Below are 13,828 nucleotides of genomic sequence, written 5' to 3'. Positions count from 1 at the left end.
AAGCACGAGGAGAACATGCAAATGCCACATATACAGACCATGGAAGTGCAAGGCCACAGTGCCGCCAGCTTAAGAATAAACCAGCAAAAACTTCAAAAGACTTCATGAGCATCTTAAAGAGTCCAAGCACAGGACGTAAACAGAGGACACACAAGCAGAGATCACACAACTCGGGTGCCTATAGCCTCTGCTGACATGGAAGGACTTGTACTGAATTTATGCCACCAGTAGATGAATTGCCTTTGATTTCTTTTGAAAAAAAGTTTATCATTTAAGCATTTGTTTGAATTCACTTGGGCTGAATATTCAGTAGATTGTAAATAGTGGACATGTAGTTTAGAGGGAATCTGCAACAAGACATTGGTTTATGAGGACAAAACGATTAAAATGGCAGACCTGACACCTATTTGTACTACTGTATTAATGAGATGTCTTTGTCCCGCGCTTGTTCTCTTGCACAGTAAGCTGAGTGTGTTTATGGACATTTGCCCAAAAGAAGCCATGAGTGCTGAGTGAGCTGAAAAGGGGCCAAAATTCTGGTGTGGTTCAACCTACAGTACATTTCCCGCTTTCATGTTTTTTTTATCACCATGCCACTATGGTCATGAACTACACTCAAATTAAAGCTCATGATTAAGTTCTTTCTGGATAATCGGGGTTCTTTAGTACCTGCTTGAAGTTATTTTTAATAATCTGCATAATGTGCCAAAAAATAAGCACCTGTAAAACCTAGTTCTAAGCATCAAGAACTTTCCCCATGTAAATACTGTAAATATCTTTTTAAACTTAAGTCCAAATACAGCCGATAATGTGCACTTATCTGGTCAGGAAATAAAATAAATAAATAAATGCACATCATATCTACTGTAGGCAATCCATTAAGCTTGTGAAGGCTGCTTTTATAACAATGTGTAAGCTTAAGCTAATACAGGGGATAGAAATGTATTCACAGCTGTGTACACGGTAGAATAAAGTGCAGACCACATTTGAGTGAAGAGCCTCACTGTCAGCAGCCAGACAAAAGGTTTTTTTGTTAATACATCCGCACTACACACAGATCCAAGCAGCCGTGACTGGTTAATACACTTTGATGTTCATTAGACAAGACAAAAATCTCATCCAGTCACTCAAAGCTCCAGCAGCAAGAGCTGGTGCCAAAAGACGCCGTCATTTATGTGACCCCAGCGAAGGCAAAGCAAGGCGATCTCTGTCAGCATACCCGCCACGGGGGACTGACAAGCACAGTGGGACATCAAGGAATTATAATGAATTCATCCTGCTTCATCTTCATAGATACAAAAGAATGATACAAAAGAAAGCATATAACAGACATACTTAAGGCTTCACTTTCCCCTATCAGCTACAATAATTAATCATGTTGAATTATACTGAAAACTGTAATAATTTTTCTTTTCATGTAGCTTGAGAGTGCAATGTGTCAGATAATGAGGAGGTTCAGTTTCTAAATTAATTTCCTAACATCATTTAGCTAACGTTTCTAATGGTCATACGAACAAAAGACGTATTTAAATATGGCTTGGGCATTCTAAACTTGGCCAAATCAGCACAGGTCTGCTTAATCTTTATATGTGTACAATAAGTAATTTTGGTGCACAAGAAATGAACAGGCCCAGAAACAGGCTATCCATAAGCCTAGTACAACCCTAGGGAGTCTGTGTGTATGTGTACATGTGTGTGTACGTGTGTGTGTGTGTGTGTGTGTGTGTGTGTGTGTGTGTGTGTGTGTGTGTGTGCCTGGGGGTGGGGTAAGTGAAGACAGCACAGATTCAAACACCAACATCCACAAAATCTAATGCAGGATCCCATTCCTGCACTTGGAGAATATTATGTACTCAAAGATACATAATATGGTAATAACAGTTAAGAAGAGAAACCCAACAGTGCTGAACATGTGGATTACAAATGACTAATATTAAAAAAAAAAAAAAAAGGAGCTGTGGGAAGCTTGGAAAGAAATTAAAAGTGGATGGTTAAAGCTAGGCGGGTGTCTTGTTGGTAAGAGGAATATTTGGGGTTGTAGCTCTGATATACTACAGTATGTACTGTACAGTATATCAGTGTGTGAGATATGTGTGTGCATAGAATATATATATACTATAATGTAGTATAATACATTATAGTATATATATATTCTATGCATCAGTGTGTGAGATATGTGTGTGCATAGAATATATATATACTATAATGTATTATACTGTATTACAGCCAATTTCACAGGCTCAAAGAAATGGATTATCTGACATAATTATATCTAGGAAATAAATATAACTATGAGTATCTTCCCCTGAGCTGCTTTTCTTTAGCCGCCTACAGTTGCTGCTTATTTGCGGGTCTTAAGAAAAATAAGTAAGTAAAAAAACATGCTCATTTAGGTTTAGATCAGGTGATTTTAAAATATTCAATTTCTTTGCCCTAAGAAGTTCTTTTGCTCTTTTTAGCAGTTTTCATCGTTACAGTGAAGCACCTGTCCTATAGGTTATACAGCATTTGACTGAATCCTAGAATAAAGTAAAGCTTAATACACATTTAAAAAAATTCATTCTGCTACTTACTGTATATCAGCATCAATAAATACCAGTGACCCAGTTCCACTGGCAGCCATACATGCTCTTGTCATAACACTACCTTCACCATGTTTTGTAGATGATGTGGTGTACTTTCTATGATGAGCCCTCACTTTACTCTAGGTTACATCTATCCATCTATTCAAAGAACCTTGTTCTAGAATTGGAAAGGTTTTTTTTGTAAACTTAAACCTGACTCTTAGTGATGATGGTTCAGTGACTCAATTACTTGTCACATGTACCTTACAGCACAGTGAAATGATTTTTGTCCACATATCCCAGTTAGGCAGCTGGGGTCAGAGTGCAGGGTCTGGGTTAAGATTGGGTTAAGGACCTTGCTCAAGGGCTCAACAATGGCAACTTGGCAGTACTGGGGCTCAAACTGCATGCCTTCCAATCAGTAACCCACAACCTTAACTGATTGAGCCAATATATACACATATACTGTACATACACTATATTGTCAAAAGTATTCGCCCGCTTGCCGTCAAATGCATATAAACTGGAGTACCATCCAATTTCTTAATCCATAGGGTTCAATATGATGCTTTGCACCTATAACAATTTTAACGTTTATTCTTCCAGAAACGTATTTGTAAGGTCAGACACTGATGTTGCACATCCCAAATGTACAGGACTCTGTGCAGGCCGGTCAAGTTCTTCCACACTAAATTCATTCATCCATGTCTTTATGAACCTTGCTTTGTGCACTGGTGCGCAGTCATGTTGGAACAGGTGTGTGCTTGTTTTTCAGTCATTGGACTCGGCCACTTACTTCCAGCAAAAGAAACTTTTAATGCCTCAGGATACCAAGACATTTTGGACAATTTCATGCTCCCAACTTTGTGAGAACAGTCTGGGGATGGACCCTTCCGGTTCCAGTTGGAACAGTTTGTTAAAATTAATTACGACCAAAAATGTAGGTTTCTTCAAAGATATGCTTATACAGTAATATTACATCAAATGTATATGCTACAATATTAACAATATATTAATATGTTAATATAATGCCTAAATATGTACTTTTATTCATAAATATATAAGACATGTTACCATCTACACCACCGTCACAACATTAAGTGAGGGAAGATACCGTATAGTGTTCATCGCTCCAGTACAGTTAAAGTGCATTGTCGCTATTTACAAAACAGCATAAAGACAATTTTGTTACTTTTTTTTTTATTTTAATTTGTCCCCTGTGTTTTTATATCTAGGGTGGTATAAAATAAACAGCTTTATGGCTACTCTCTAAGATTTCCTTTTAATTCTCAAGTTTCCGAGTCAAACCCGTTCAAAGAATGTGCAGGAAGGTGCATTGGCATCCTTACCAAGAGCCTTACCAAGCCTCATGCCTAGTGTTCCCATAATAGGACACAACAAAACCCTGGCACTGTTCTTTTTTAACCCTTTTTCCTGCTTAAGCACATGAACACACCCCAAAAATAGCCTTATTATGATGTAATGTGCCAATTTGGACATGGCTGAGCAGGATAACACATGCAAGAGACTAAAGCAACATGTTTGGGAAAACACAGAGCTTATACAGTATATGAAGCAGGTTTAACAAGAAGCTGGTGAGTGCTGATGCTGTGTGTTTGGAACATTCACTGGAGATGAGGTCACCATAATCACAGTTTACCAGGCTGCTGAAGCATGCCTGCTCGTGTGCTTGATGCTGGGAAAGTAATCTGGTAATTACCAAGGCAGACACACAGGAATGGCAAGTCAATATGAGAACAGTCAGTCAATGATACATGCCTGGCAAACAGTGCCGAACACGTTTGTTTCCTTTATAATGCTGCCTTTTTCTAAGTGATTTGATATATGCTAGTTGGAGACAATGGAGCATTGTCTGACCTAAGGTAATACATTTTTAGATTTCCACCCTCTTCTCTCTCTCTCCTTTTCTCTCTCTCAAACACACACACACACACATATACACACACCATTTTATTGTTTGACCTTCACTTGAGGTTTGAGCAATATAAAGCTATCTGTCTCAGTGCAAACCTCGTTGAATTGGTAATGAGTTCTTCATTATCCAGACCACAATTCCCAAGGAAGGGAAAGAAGAGGTGTACACACACACACATACACACACACACACACACATACACACGTGCATGCACACTCACTCACTCATACACACACACACACACATCGCTACCTCATACATACTCACCAGCAAATTCCTATACCTTGCAGTCAACATCAAGAACATAAGTCAGTGTACACATACACACACACACACACACACACCTTTATAATACCCAACATACAATATTCATGTTATGCCTGCGATTTCCCTATGAGGCTAAAATGGCAGGTTGAACGATGGCCTATCTCCATTAGTCCCCAAGCCAGTGGAGGTGTCCCAATTAATCACAGAAGTGCCACACACACACACATCCCAAGACCTCATAGGAAAAGGTAGGACAATCAAAATGTAGCACACAAAGAATTTTTTACAATTTGGGAATTTGTGGATTTAACATGGAAAATGGAAAACACAATGTGCCCATATTACTGTACTCTCACACCAAGGAAACTGGGTTAATTTGCTACCTATAATAGATATAGTATGTACGTGGTTATTTATTTCCACCATAAATTTTATTCAGATTAAGAGCTGAACTGTTTGCTGTTTGCTGGCCCCTTTAACACTCTTTCCCTTAAAATGAGCTTGGTGAGCAACCATATTGTCTATTAATGGAATGATCAAAGTTTTCATAATTCCAACGTACACCTGTGATTTCCATCTCACCTGAAATGCAACCCAGTACCAAATATACAGTAAGTGGCATCTTTACAGTATATAATCCATTAGAATGTCATCAGAGAAAAGCATCGGCTAAGGCCGATTTATGATTCATCAGTGAATCTCACTCTTATCCAATCATCCACACTTGACGACTAATTCTCTTCGTCCCACTCTAACCTTATTTTTTCTATTTTCTTTTTTGTCTTTTCTATGCAAAATGAAAGCTGATTTATTGCAGGTCTGTCACAAACATTGACTGATATTTCTACCGCAATAATTTTTCGTTGCGCATTTCCTACTTTTCAACCACACTGCTTCAAGTTTTCTGTCCAATGCTTTGACATCTTCCTTCCTCATGGTTAACTCATATGTTTGTATTTGTAACCTTTCCATTTTATTTATACCTGCACCAAATTTTAAATACAGCTGGCTGGAAGGTGCCATAAACAAGGTGTTTTGCCACATACTGTGTTGACTTCCTTGTAGAAAGAGGTTTATGATCCTTTCCATTATTTCAATTAACATCTCTTTTGTTGTGGACATATTTCTAGGTTAACAGATCAAACAAGACCGTAGCTCTCGCTTTTAACTGCAGACTAATTAGCATTTTGAGACTTGTAATGATATTTGTTGAAGAAATGCAATAACAGGGTGATTCCATACTCTTTTCTGTTCATTGATCTGGGATTATATATATATATATATATACCATTCATTAAAATAATTTACTTCACTTACTTTGAGGCATGTTTTACAAAGGCAGTATGCGCAGCCATTAAACAAAAATAATATAAATATATATATATCTGTAATTTGTTTAATTGCTATAAAGTGGTGCACTGGTTAACATCCACTGTGTCCCTTAATCATTTTTTTGCCAGGGGCTGTAGGGCTCCCTTGAGCTACCAAAAACAGCTGTGACACATTGAGGCATGGACTCCTGACCTCTAAAGGTGTGCTGTGGTATCTGTCACCACGGCATTAGCAGTGGACCCTTTAAGTTCTGTAAGTTGTGTGGTGGCGCTTCCATATAACATACTTGTTTGTCCAGTACATGCCACAGATGCTAAATTTTATTGTGATCTGGGAAATTTGGAGGCCAAGTTAACATCTTAAACTCTTTGTCATGTTCCTCAAACCATTCATACCCCGCTCAGGGTAATCTTTGATTTTTACCCCGAGCTAAAATCAAAATGTTGAGCAAATGTGATGTTATGAACAGTTACAGAATGTATCTTTATTTAATAATCTACTTTAAACAGGGAGTGTATTTGGCTGACGACAAAAGACATAAAAACTTAGGGTTAGCGAGGTGTAAAATACACAACCTTACAAAATTTTATTTCTTTGTATTTGATTCAAGATTCAAAGAACTTTATTAATCCCTTTTATTAAAATTCCAATTTCTTATATCTTAGGTTGCGTTCCGCACTTGGAGCATATGGTGTTCCCTGAGATCCTCAGTTTGAAAACCACGCCCTGCCTCAACATCTACAGAAATCTTCAACTTGGGGTTTGGTCTCTTATCTGTACAATTTATTCAGCACTCATAAAGATCCTGTCATTCGTTCTCTTTTAGCCCGGTCCAGAGAGCTTAGAGTTTTTGGTGTCGATCTTGACTGGGAGACTATTTGGAATAGGGTGATTCCATCTCAAATGAACCAGTGGAAGAGAAATTTTCCACCATCACTTCTCAGATTTTGCTGATTTTTTTACCAATTGTTGATATTGCCATGAAAATAAAACCCCCCAATTGTTTTGTCCCAACTCTCACTCGTTAAAAAATGGCAGCCATCTTAATTTTTGGCCTCAAAGTGCTTTAAGACATGCCACGCCCCTTTTTGAAATCCTCTTTTCCTAGATAACTCACTTGCTGTATGTCATATGGAGGTGAAACTGGCTATATTTATGTATTTTATTTATGTAGATTCAGATTCCGTAATCAGAATTTGGCTATCCCCTGTGGTTATGGAGATATTTCTGAAAAACCTTTTTTGGAGGTACCCCTTTTCGACCCCCCAGAACCCAAGGTCTGCATGTATATATGTTACTCAAAAAAATAGGGGTTACTTCACATCACCTTATCTTGAAAATAAATAAAAACCAGGGGTGTGTTATGCCCTGTTTTATAGAAATCATCAAAAATGAATTGTCCAGGTTTTGCAAATGTTTTACGATTTGATACACATTTTATATACAGAGAATGTACATGGATCTACACAATAGGCCTTATCTACCAGTAAATGTGTTATTTTATGGTGGTACATGTAAGATACATGTATCACTGTCAAACAGTATCCTGTAACTGAACCATTCAGGTTCATACTGATCAGAAAGTTGAATTATCTCCAACCAACTCCATGAGTGACCTCGCACTCAAGGAACTTGAGGATGATTGCATCATCTTTTTCTTCGTACTAATTGAGTGTGTTTCATTTATGTTAATTCTTTTACTGAATCTTTCCAATGTAGTTTGTTGTCTTAATCACAATCTGATTACAAAGACTTAATGGCAAAACTTGTCTGTTCTTTGGATTCTCGTGACTATATTTTGCACAGGTGTGAGCAGTGGCCCCCAATCGAAACTATCTGATTATCTTAATTAGGGAAGGGCAATATGGCCAAAAATATTTATCACAATATATATATTTGAACATTTGCGATAACGATATAATTGACGATATGATTGACACGAGACAAAATACTTTACAATTCCAAAACTTTATTAGTTCAAAAAAAACCCCATCAACTTATTTTCTATTAACTAGCAGCTGTTTGTATGTGCATTAAAGCTTTATAAAATTTTAACAGTGCAAATGCAAATTCCTTGCTGACAATTTAACCAAAAGGCATTTCCAGTGGAAATGGGCTGACATATCCTGAGCATAACCATGTATAATATACACAAAACTTAAAAAGAGTTGCTTTGCAACATAAAACTGCAGTGTGGTAAATAAATAGGTCAAATAATAAAACTCAAAACTCTTGAGTAAAAACAAAACAAGCAAACAAAAAACATGGATAAATTATGCTATGGCTCATGGAAGTTTTTCACGTACTTTAACAGCTTTGTTGTACTCAAACAAGTGCTTCTGCTTTAAATTATAAAAAAGGTTTGTGGTGTTTCCTCCCTTCGCCACGACGACCCGCTTGCATGTTATGTTCTACAAAAAATACTGAAGTTGCACCATTTTTACAAACCAATTCTGGTTCATCAACGATCCGCTTTCGCCCTTCTCATTCTCCGCCGCCGCCATGCTTTTCCCCCATAAAAATGTATGAAAACAAAGGCACTGCGCATGCACGTTTTACCCCTATTCAATCGCGATATTTCATTTTCTTATTATTGCCTAACATTGTACTGGTATTACCGTGAAAGGTATAATATGGCCCAGCCCTAATCTTGATGTTTATATTTGAAAATGCTGATTTGGACCCAGATGACACTGTTCAGTTCAAGCAGTGGAATCATGACAGCCATGGCAAAATTTCTGACATGTCTTTGTGTCTGATTTTATTATGAGACTTCGTGAAAAATGTGACTCCTGCACAGCTCATCACTATACAGCCAAGGCCCAAGCTGTTTATTTAAAAGAACTCCAAGAGAAACCGTCTTTGACTAGATATGCATTACAGAAGAATTTAAGGTTACTTTTACTTTGAAAGGAGCAAATTTTATGAGTATGCATTAAGTATTCTACAGATATTGCAGTACATTTCTGTATGTCAAATCATAAAATGTTGCAAAACCGGGACAATTCATTTTTTAAGATTTTTATAAAACAAGGCATAACACAACTCTGGTTTTTATTTATTTTCAAGATGAGGTGATGTGAAGTAACTCCAATTTTTTTGAGTGACATATATACATGCAGACCTTGGGTTCTGGGGGGTCGAAAAGGGGTACCCCCATAAAATGGTTTTTCAGAAATATCTCCATAACCACAAGAGATAGCCAAATTCTGATCGCAGAATCTGAATCTACATGAAAAACTACATAAATATACCCAGTTTCATCTCCATATGACATACAGCAAGTGAGTTATCTAGAAAAAGAGGATTTCAAAAAGGGGCGTGGCACGTCTCGAAGCGCGTCGAGGCCAAAAATCAAGATGGCTGCCATTTTTTAACGTGCAGGAGTTGGGACACAAAAATTGGGTTTTTTTATTTTCATGCCAATACCAACAATTGGTGAAAAAATCAGCAAAATCTGTGATCATGTGGTGGAACCCACTGGTTGATTTGAGATGGAATCACCCAATAATATTTCCACTTCATCTAAAAGTCTAGCCCATCAGTTGATAAACTTTAAGTTCATTTCTAGAGTCTACAGTATGTAACATCATGAAGAGCTTATTTGCTGAAATTGTTTAATGATAAAAAATGTAAAAAAAAAAAAAAAAAAAAAAATGCAGTACAAGCTCTATAGGGCATTAAAAACATATGTTTTGGGAATGCCTATTCATCCTGAGTTTTTGGCATCATGTGGTAAATTTTCTTTCCATACTGTTTAAGGTGAATGTTCCTTTATGCCCAGGTTTACTATTGCTAGTAGATGATTCTAACATCACTCTGGGTTTACAACAAAAAAGAATATTAATGGCAGCTTTGACCGCCACAAAAAATTTTGAAAAGTTGGTTTGAAGCTGACACTTACTTGCCTGCTGTATGGCATTCTAAATACAACATTTTAATTTTGGAACATGCCACAGCTAGATTTCATAAAGCTGCACTTTGAACAGTTAATGCTTGGACTGCTGCTATAGACTTTGTTAAAGAATCGACTACGTGATTAGTTTTATGTAAATTGATGTGTGTAACACTAACTGTTTTTTATTTTATTCATTCATTTATTTATTTATTTATTTTGTGTGCGTGTGTGTGTGTGCGTGTGTTTACATTTCTTTACTCTGTGATTTGCTTATTATTAATTTTGTGTGTTCCTCTCCCTTTACATTTTTTTCATTTATTTGGAACCATTGCATTTTTTTTTATAATTAAATTTTCAATAAAAAAGTCATTAACAAAAAAAATTAATGAAGATAGCTAACATTTGGTAAAATATTTGTCATATTTTAAAACTTGCAGGCAAGTTTTCTACCAAGCTGGTTACCAATTGCAGAAATATATATGTTTCAGTTTCTAAAACGAGCCTGATTTCGCTAAACAATTTATTGTTAACAGCTGCAGCACTGTCAACAATAAAGCTAGCTATTAAATATCTCACCAAACAATAATGTTATGTAAGATATTTTAGCGTACAATTAAACGAGCTCATTATAAGACTAACACGTACTACATGGACAACAAAAAAGAATTCATTTACAATTCCTTGTTGGCCCAGAGGTGTCTGTCATTCAGCAAATTAGAATGTGCACACACACACATACACACACACACATACACACACTCCTGTTTGGAGATTTTATTACACTAGGTTACAAATTTCAGTCTCAGCAACTACTTATCAGCCCTGGCTTTTATAAACGGGATATATAAAGTTACAGGCTAAATCCCACATCCGCCTTGGGCACTGCAGAGTCAGGGGTCTGCAGGAGAAAAAAAAAAGGACAAGTAAGGGGACAAAGACAGGAATAAAACACTTGGCTTGGGTGTAGGTCATCACTCTCACCCCTACTGACTGTAAGGTCAAACGGGTCTAAAGGTCATCAGAAGCTGCTGGCAAAATGAATGTGAAAAAAACCTTTAGGGGCTTGTGAGCGCATTTCTTGCATGTAAGCATATTAGCATTATTGACACAGGGAGCAGGCCGAATCAATCAATGTGTAATCCCAGGTTACATCTCAAAACACAGGCAAGAGGAATTTACAGCTAACAGACTGAGTAAATTAGAAAAACTGGCATTGACAAAAAGTCTTTTATTTTATTGTTTTATTGTTTTTCTGTCATTTATTTCTTCCTGCACAGTGATAATCAAAAGTCATACCAAACCATGCAAAGTGTGCTTTGTCAGTCACAAACAGATCAGACAAAAAAACAGACCAGAGTGAAGATGATCTTTACTGTACATGCACAGGATCAGATTGCCATTTATAATTGAATAACATAATTTACTGAGTTAAAAGCTCTGTACAGTAGTTTGGTATTCAGACTCCAATAATTTTTAATTGTCAATCAATTAACAGTATCTTTTCCCACTTATAACATTTTCAAAATTCACACTTAAGCAGACTACTGAAAGACTACTGTGTTTTTAAGACTGTTACTGTATATGTAAATGTATTCTCTACAAGTCATGTACAAGTCACTTGCAAGTGACTGGAGACTTGACAATCCACCGTGTAAGTAGTGCAGAACTGTCTTCACAAACTAGACTATATAGCTATTATAAGTATTATATATAGTTATTATAAGTAACGGCAAAGGTGGATTCAAACAAGCTGCATTCCAATGTAGTGGTAGTGGACTCGCTTCACGCTTCAACTCACCAGTTCTATCCAGTCACATCTGTTTGCAATGAACAATATAAAGTAAATATAACTCAGAATTTGAGGAGCATCGCAAAGTCTATGCTCTCGTAAGTTTTCTCCTGATCTTACCATGCACTCTATATTCTGTGTGCTAGGGCTGTGCGATCAACTTGCTCACAGAAATTGGCTACCATGGTTTGGAATCAGGGCAGCAAGCCCATCTCATCACTGAACATCATCATGATGGTTAAGCAGGCATTTGACCATGCTCCAGAAAAACAAGAAAGTTTGGAAACAACTACTTTCAATAAAGCAGGGAAAACAAAGAGTGGAAAAATATGCACCTTGGCCACAGCAATTAGGTGGAACGCATCTGTGGCGTTTCGCCAAGTCCTAAGCAGGTAAATACTGAATTAGCTTTTCATGATGATGGGTAAATCTTGGATAAGCTAATCAATATGTTCATCTGGCTTGATTCTTTGATGTCTCTTGGAGTGTTTCCGAGCAAATCCACAAGCTCACCTGAATCATATCCACATGCCCCGATGCAACTAGGAAGGATCAAATTAGGAGAAAGTAAATGGTTAAGGCACAAAAGGGAGCAGCTGTGCCATTATTGTGGCAGCAACCAGCATATCATTGCAGACTGCACCGTGAAACCACAATGCCAATAAAGAAAGCCACAGTCAGAGCGATCTGAAACTGCTACTCATACTAGCCCGGTGAGTTTTAAGATTGATTGACTGATAAAAGTAGCAGAATAAATTCTAAAGTGTATGGGCTATATTCTCTGCTCAGATTTAGCCAAATGCTGCAAAACTGTTAGGACGCTGCTTTCTATTGCAGATGAATAATGACCTAAAACATAAAAAGAAAACAATCCATGCCTAAGAATGGACAAGTCAGCAACCTGCTCTAACCCAATAGGGCATGCTGCCCACAAACAAGCAGCAGTTGAAGGCAGCTGCAGTAAAGGTCTGGCAAAGCATATTGAGGGCTGAAACTCAGCATTTGGTCATGTCTATGGGTTCCAAACTTCAGGCAGACATTTACTGCAAAAGGTTTTTCCCCCAAACATTAAAGACAATTGTTATGTTTGTAATTGTTTGTTCTATTATTTATGAGCCCCCAAAATGTATATGTGTGTATGTGTGAATGGCTGTGGTTCCTAAATGGTTAATACCACACTTTAAGTCCCAAAAAAGGCTTTGTTTTAAAATGTATGGACCTGACTGTATATTTTATAGTTTCATTAAAATGCTTAAGAGTGTTTAAATAAATACACATTGGCCTCCCCAGGTACAGATATATTATTGTTTTCTAGGCAACAAGACAAAACCACAATGGTGAACTGAAGATAGCCAACCTGTTGTAAAGTAACTGGGTATGGCTAACCTCCTATAAACTGAAAGGGCATAGATAATCTGCTGTAAAGTTACTTGGCGTGTCCAAGCAGCTGTAAAGCAAATGGGCACGGTTAATCTTCTGTTATTTTAATGGAGTGGTTCACCTGCTATAAATGTTACTGCTTAAAGTAGTCTCTGACACATCCCAAACACTTTTAATGGCATCCATTCATGGGTTAAAATGATTCCTCATGCTCCCAGTACCACCTTTTCACAATTTGAGCCTGATGAATCTGGAATATTCCTGTGCCACCAGGAAAAAATATCCATGGGATAACCTGTTCGTTCAGTACATTCAGGTCATCAGCTGACTTCATTTCACACATAACATTGCTAAATCCAGACCTGACCAAATGAAACAAGCCCAGATGATGGATCTTGGATTTTTTCCCGATTTTCTCCCTAAATTAGTTGAGGCCAATTCCTCCCCATCACATTAAGGCTACTACTACAATTCAACCGGGGGGGGGCGAAGACTATTACGTGTTTCCTCCGAATCGCGTGACACCAGCCGACCGCATCTTTTCGAACTGCTTGCTCACGCACCGCTAGGGGTGGAGTAACACACTCGGAGAAAAGCGCAGCCGCTCCTTCTGCGTGCGCGAGCTGACAGATTGGCTGTAGAGCCGTGATTAATGTGGGAGC

The 13,828-nt window shown here is 37.5% G+C and overlaps 1 protein-coding gene across 2 annotated transcripts in view; it reads right to left on the bottom strand.

Annotated features, from left to right (window-relative positions):
• The window catches only part of gpc5b (glypican 5b), a 73,630-nt gene that overhangs the window by 8,415 nt on the left and 51,387 nt on the right, over window positions 1–13,828 (bottom strand). Inside the window, exon 9 of one of the 2 annotated variants that reach the window (XM_053512598.1) lies at window positions 11,947–12,328. The exons of the other annotated variant lie outside the window; for it this stretch is intronic. Within the exon in view, the coding sequence (XP_053368573.1) occupies window positions 12,240–12,328 (89 nt within the window). The 3' untranslated portion in view covers window positions 11,947–12,239. Of the gene's footprint in view, window positions 1–11,946; window positions 12,329–13,828 lie in introns of those variants that run through there. 2 annotated transcript variants of the gene reach the window in all.

This window comes from Clarias gariepinus, chromosome 15 (genome assembly GCF_024256425.1).
Source record: "Clarias gariepinus isolate MV-2021 ecotype Netherlands chromosome 15, CGAR_prim_01v2, whole genome shotgun sequence".
In the NCBI taxonomy this organism is placed as follows: Eukaryota; Metazoa; Chordata; class Actinopteri; order Siluriformes; family Clariidae; genus Clarias; species Clarias gariepinus.
Note: the sequence above shows the minus strand (reverse complement) of the source record. Positions and strands in the feature narration are given on the sequence as shown.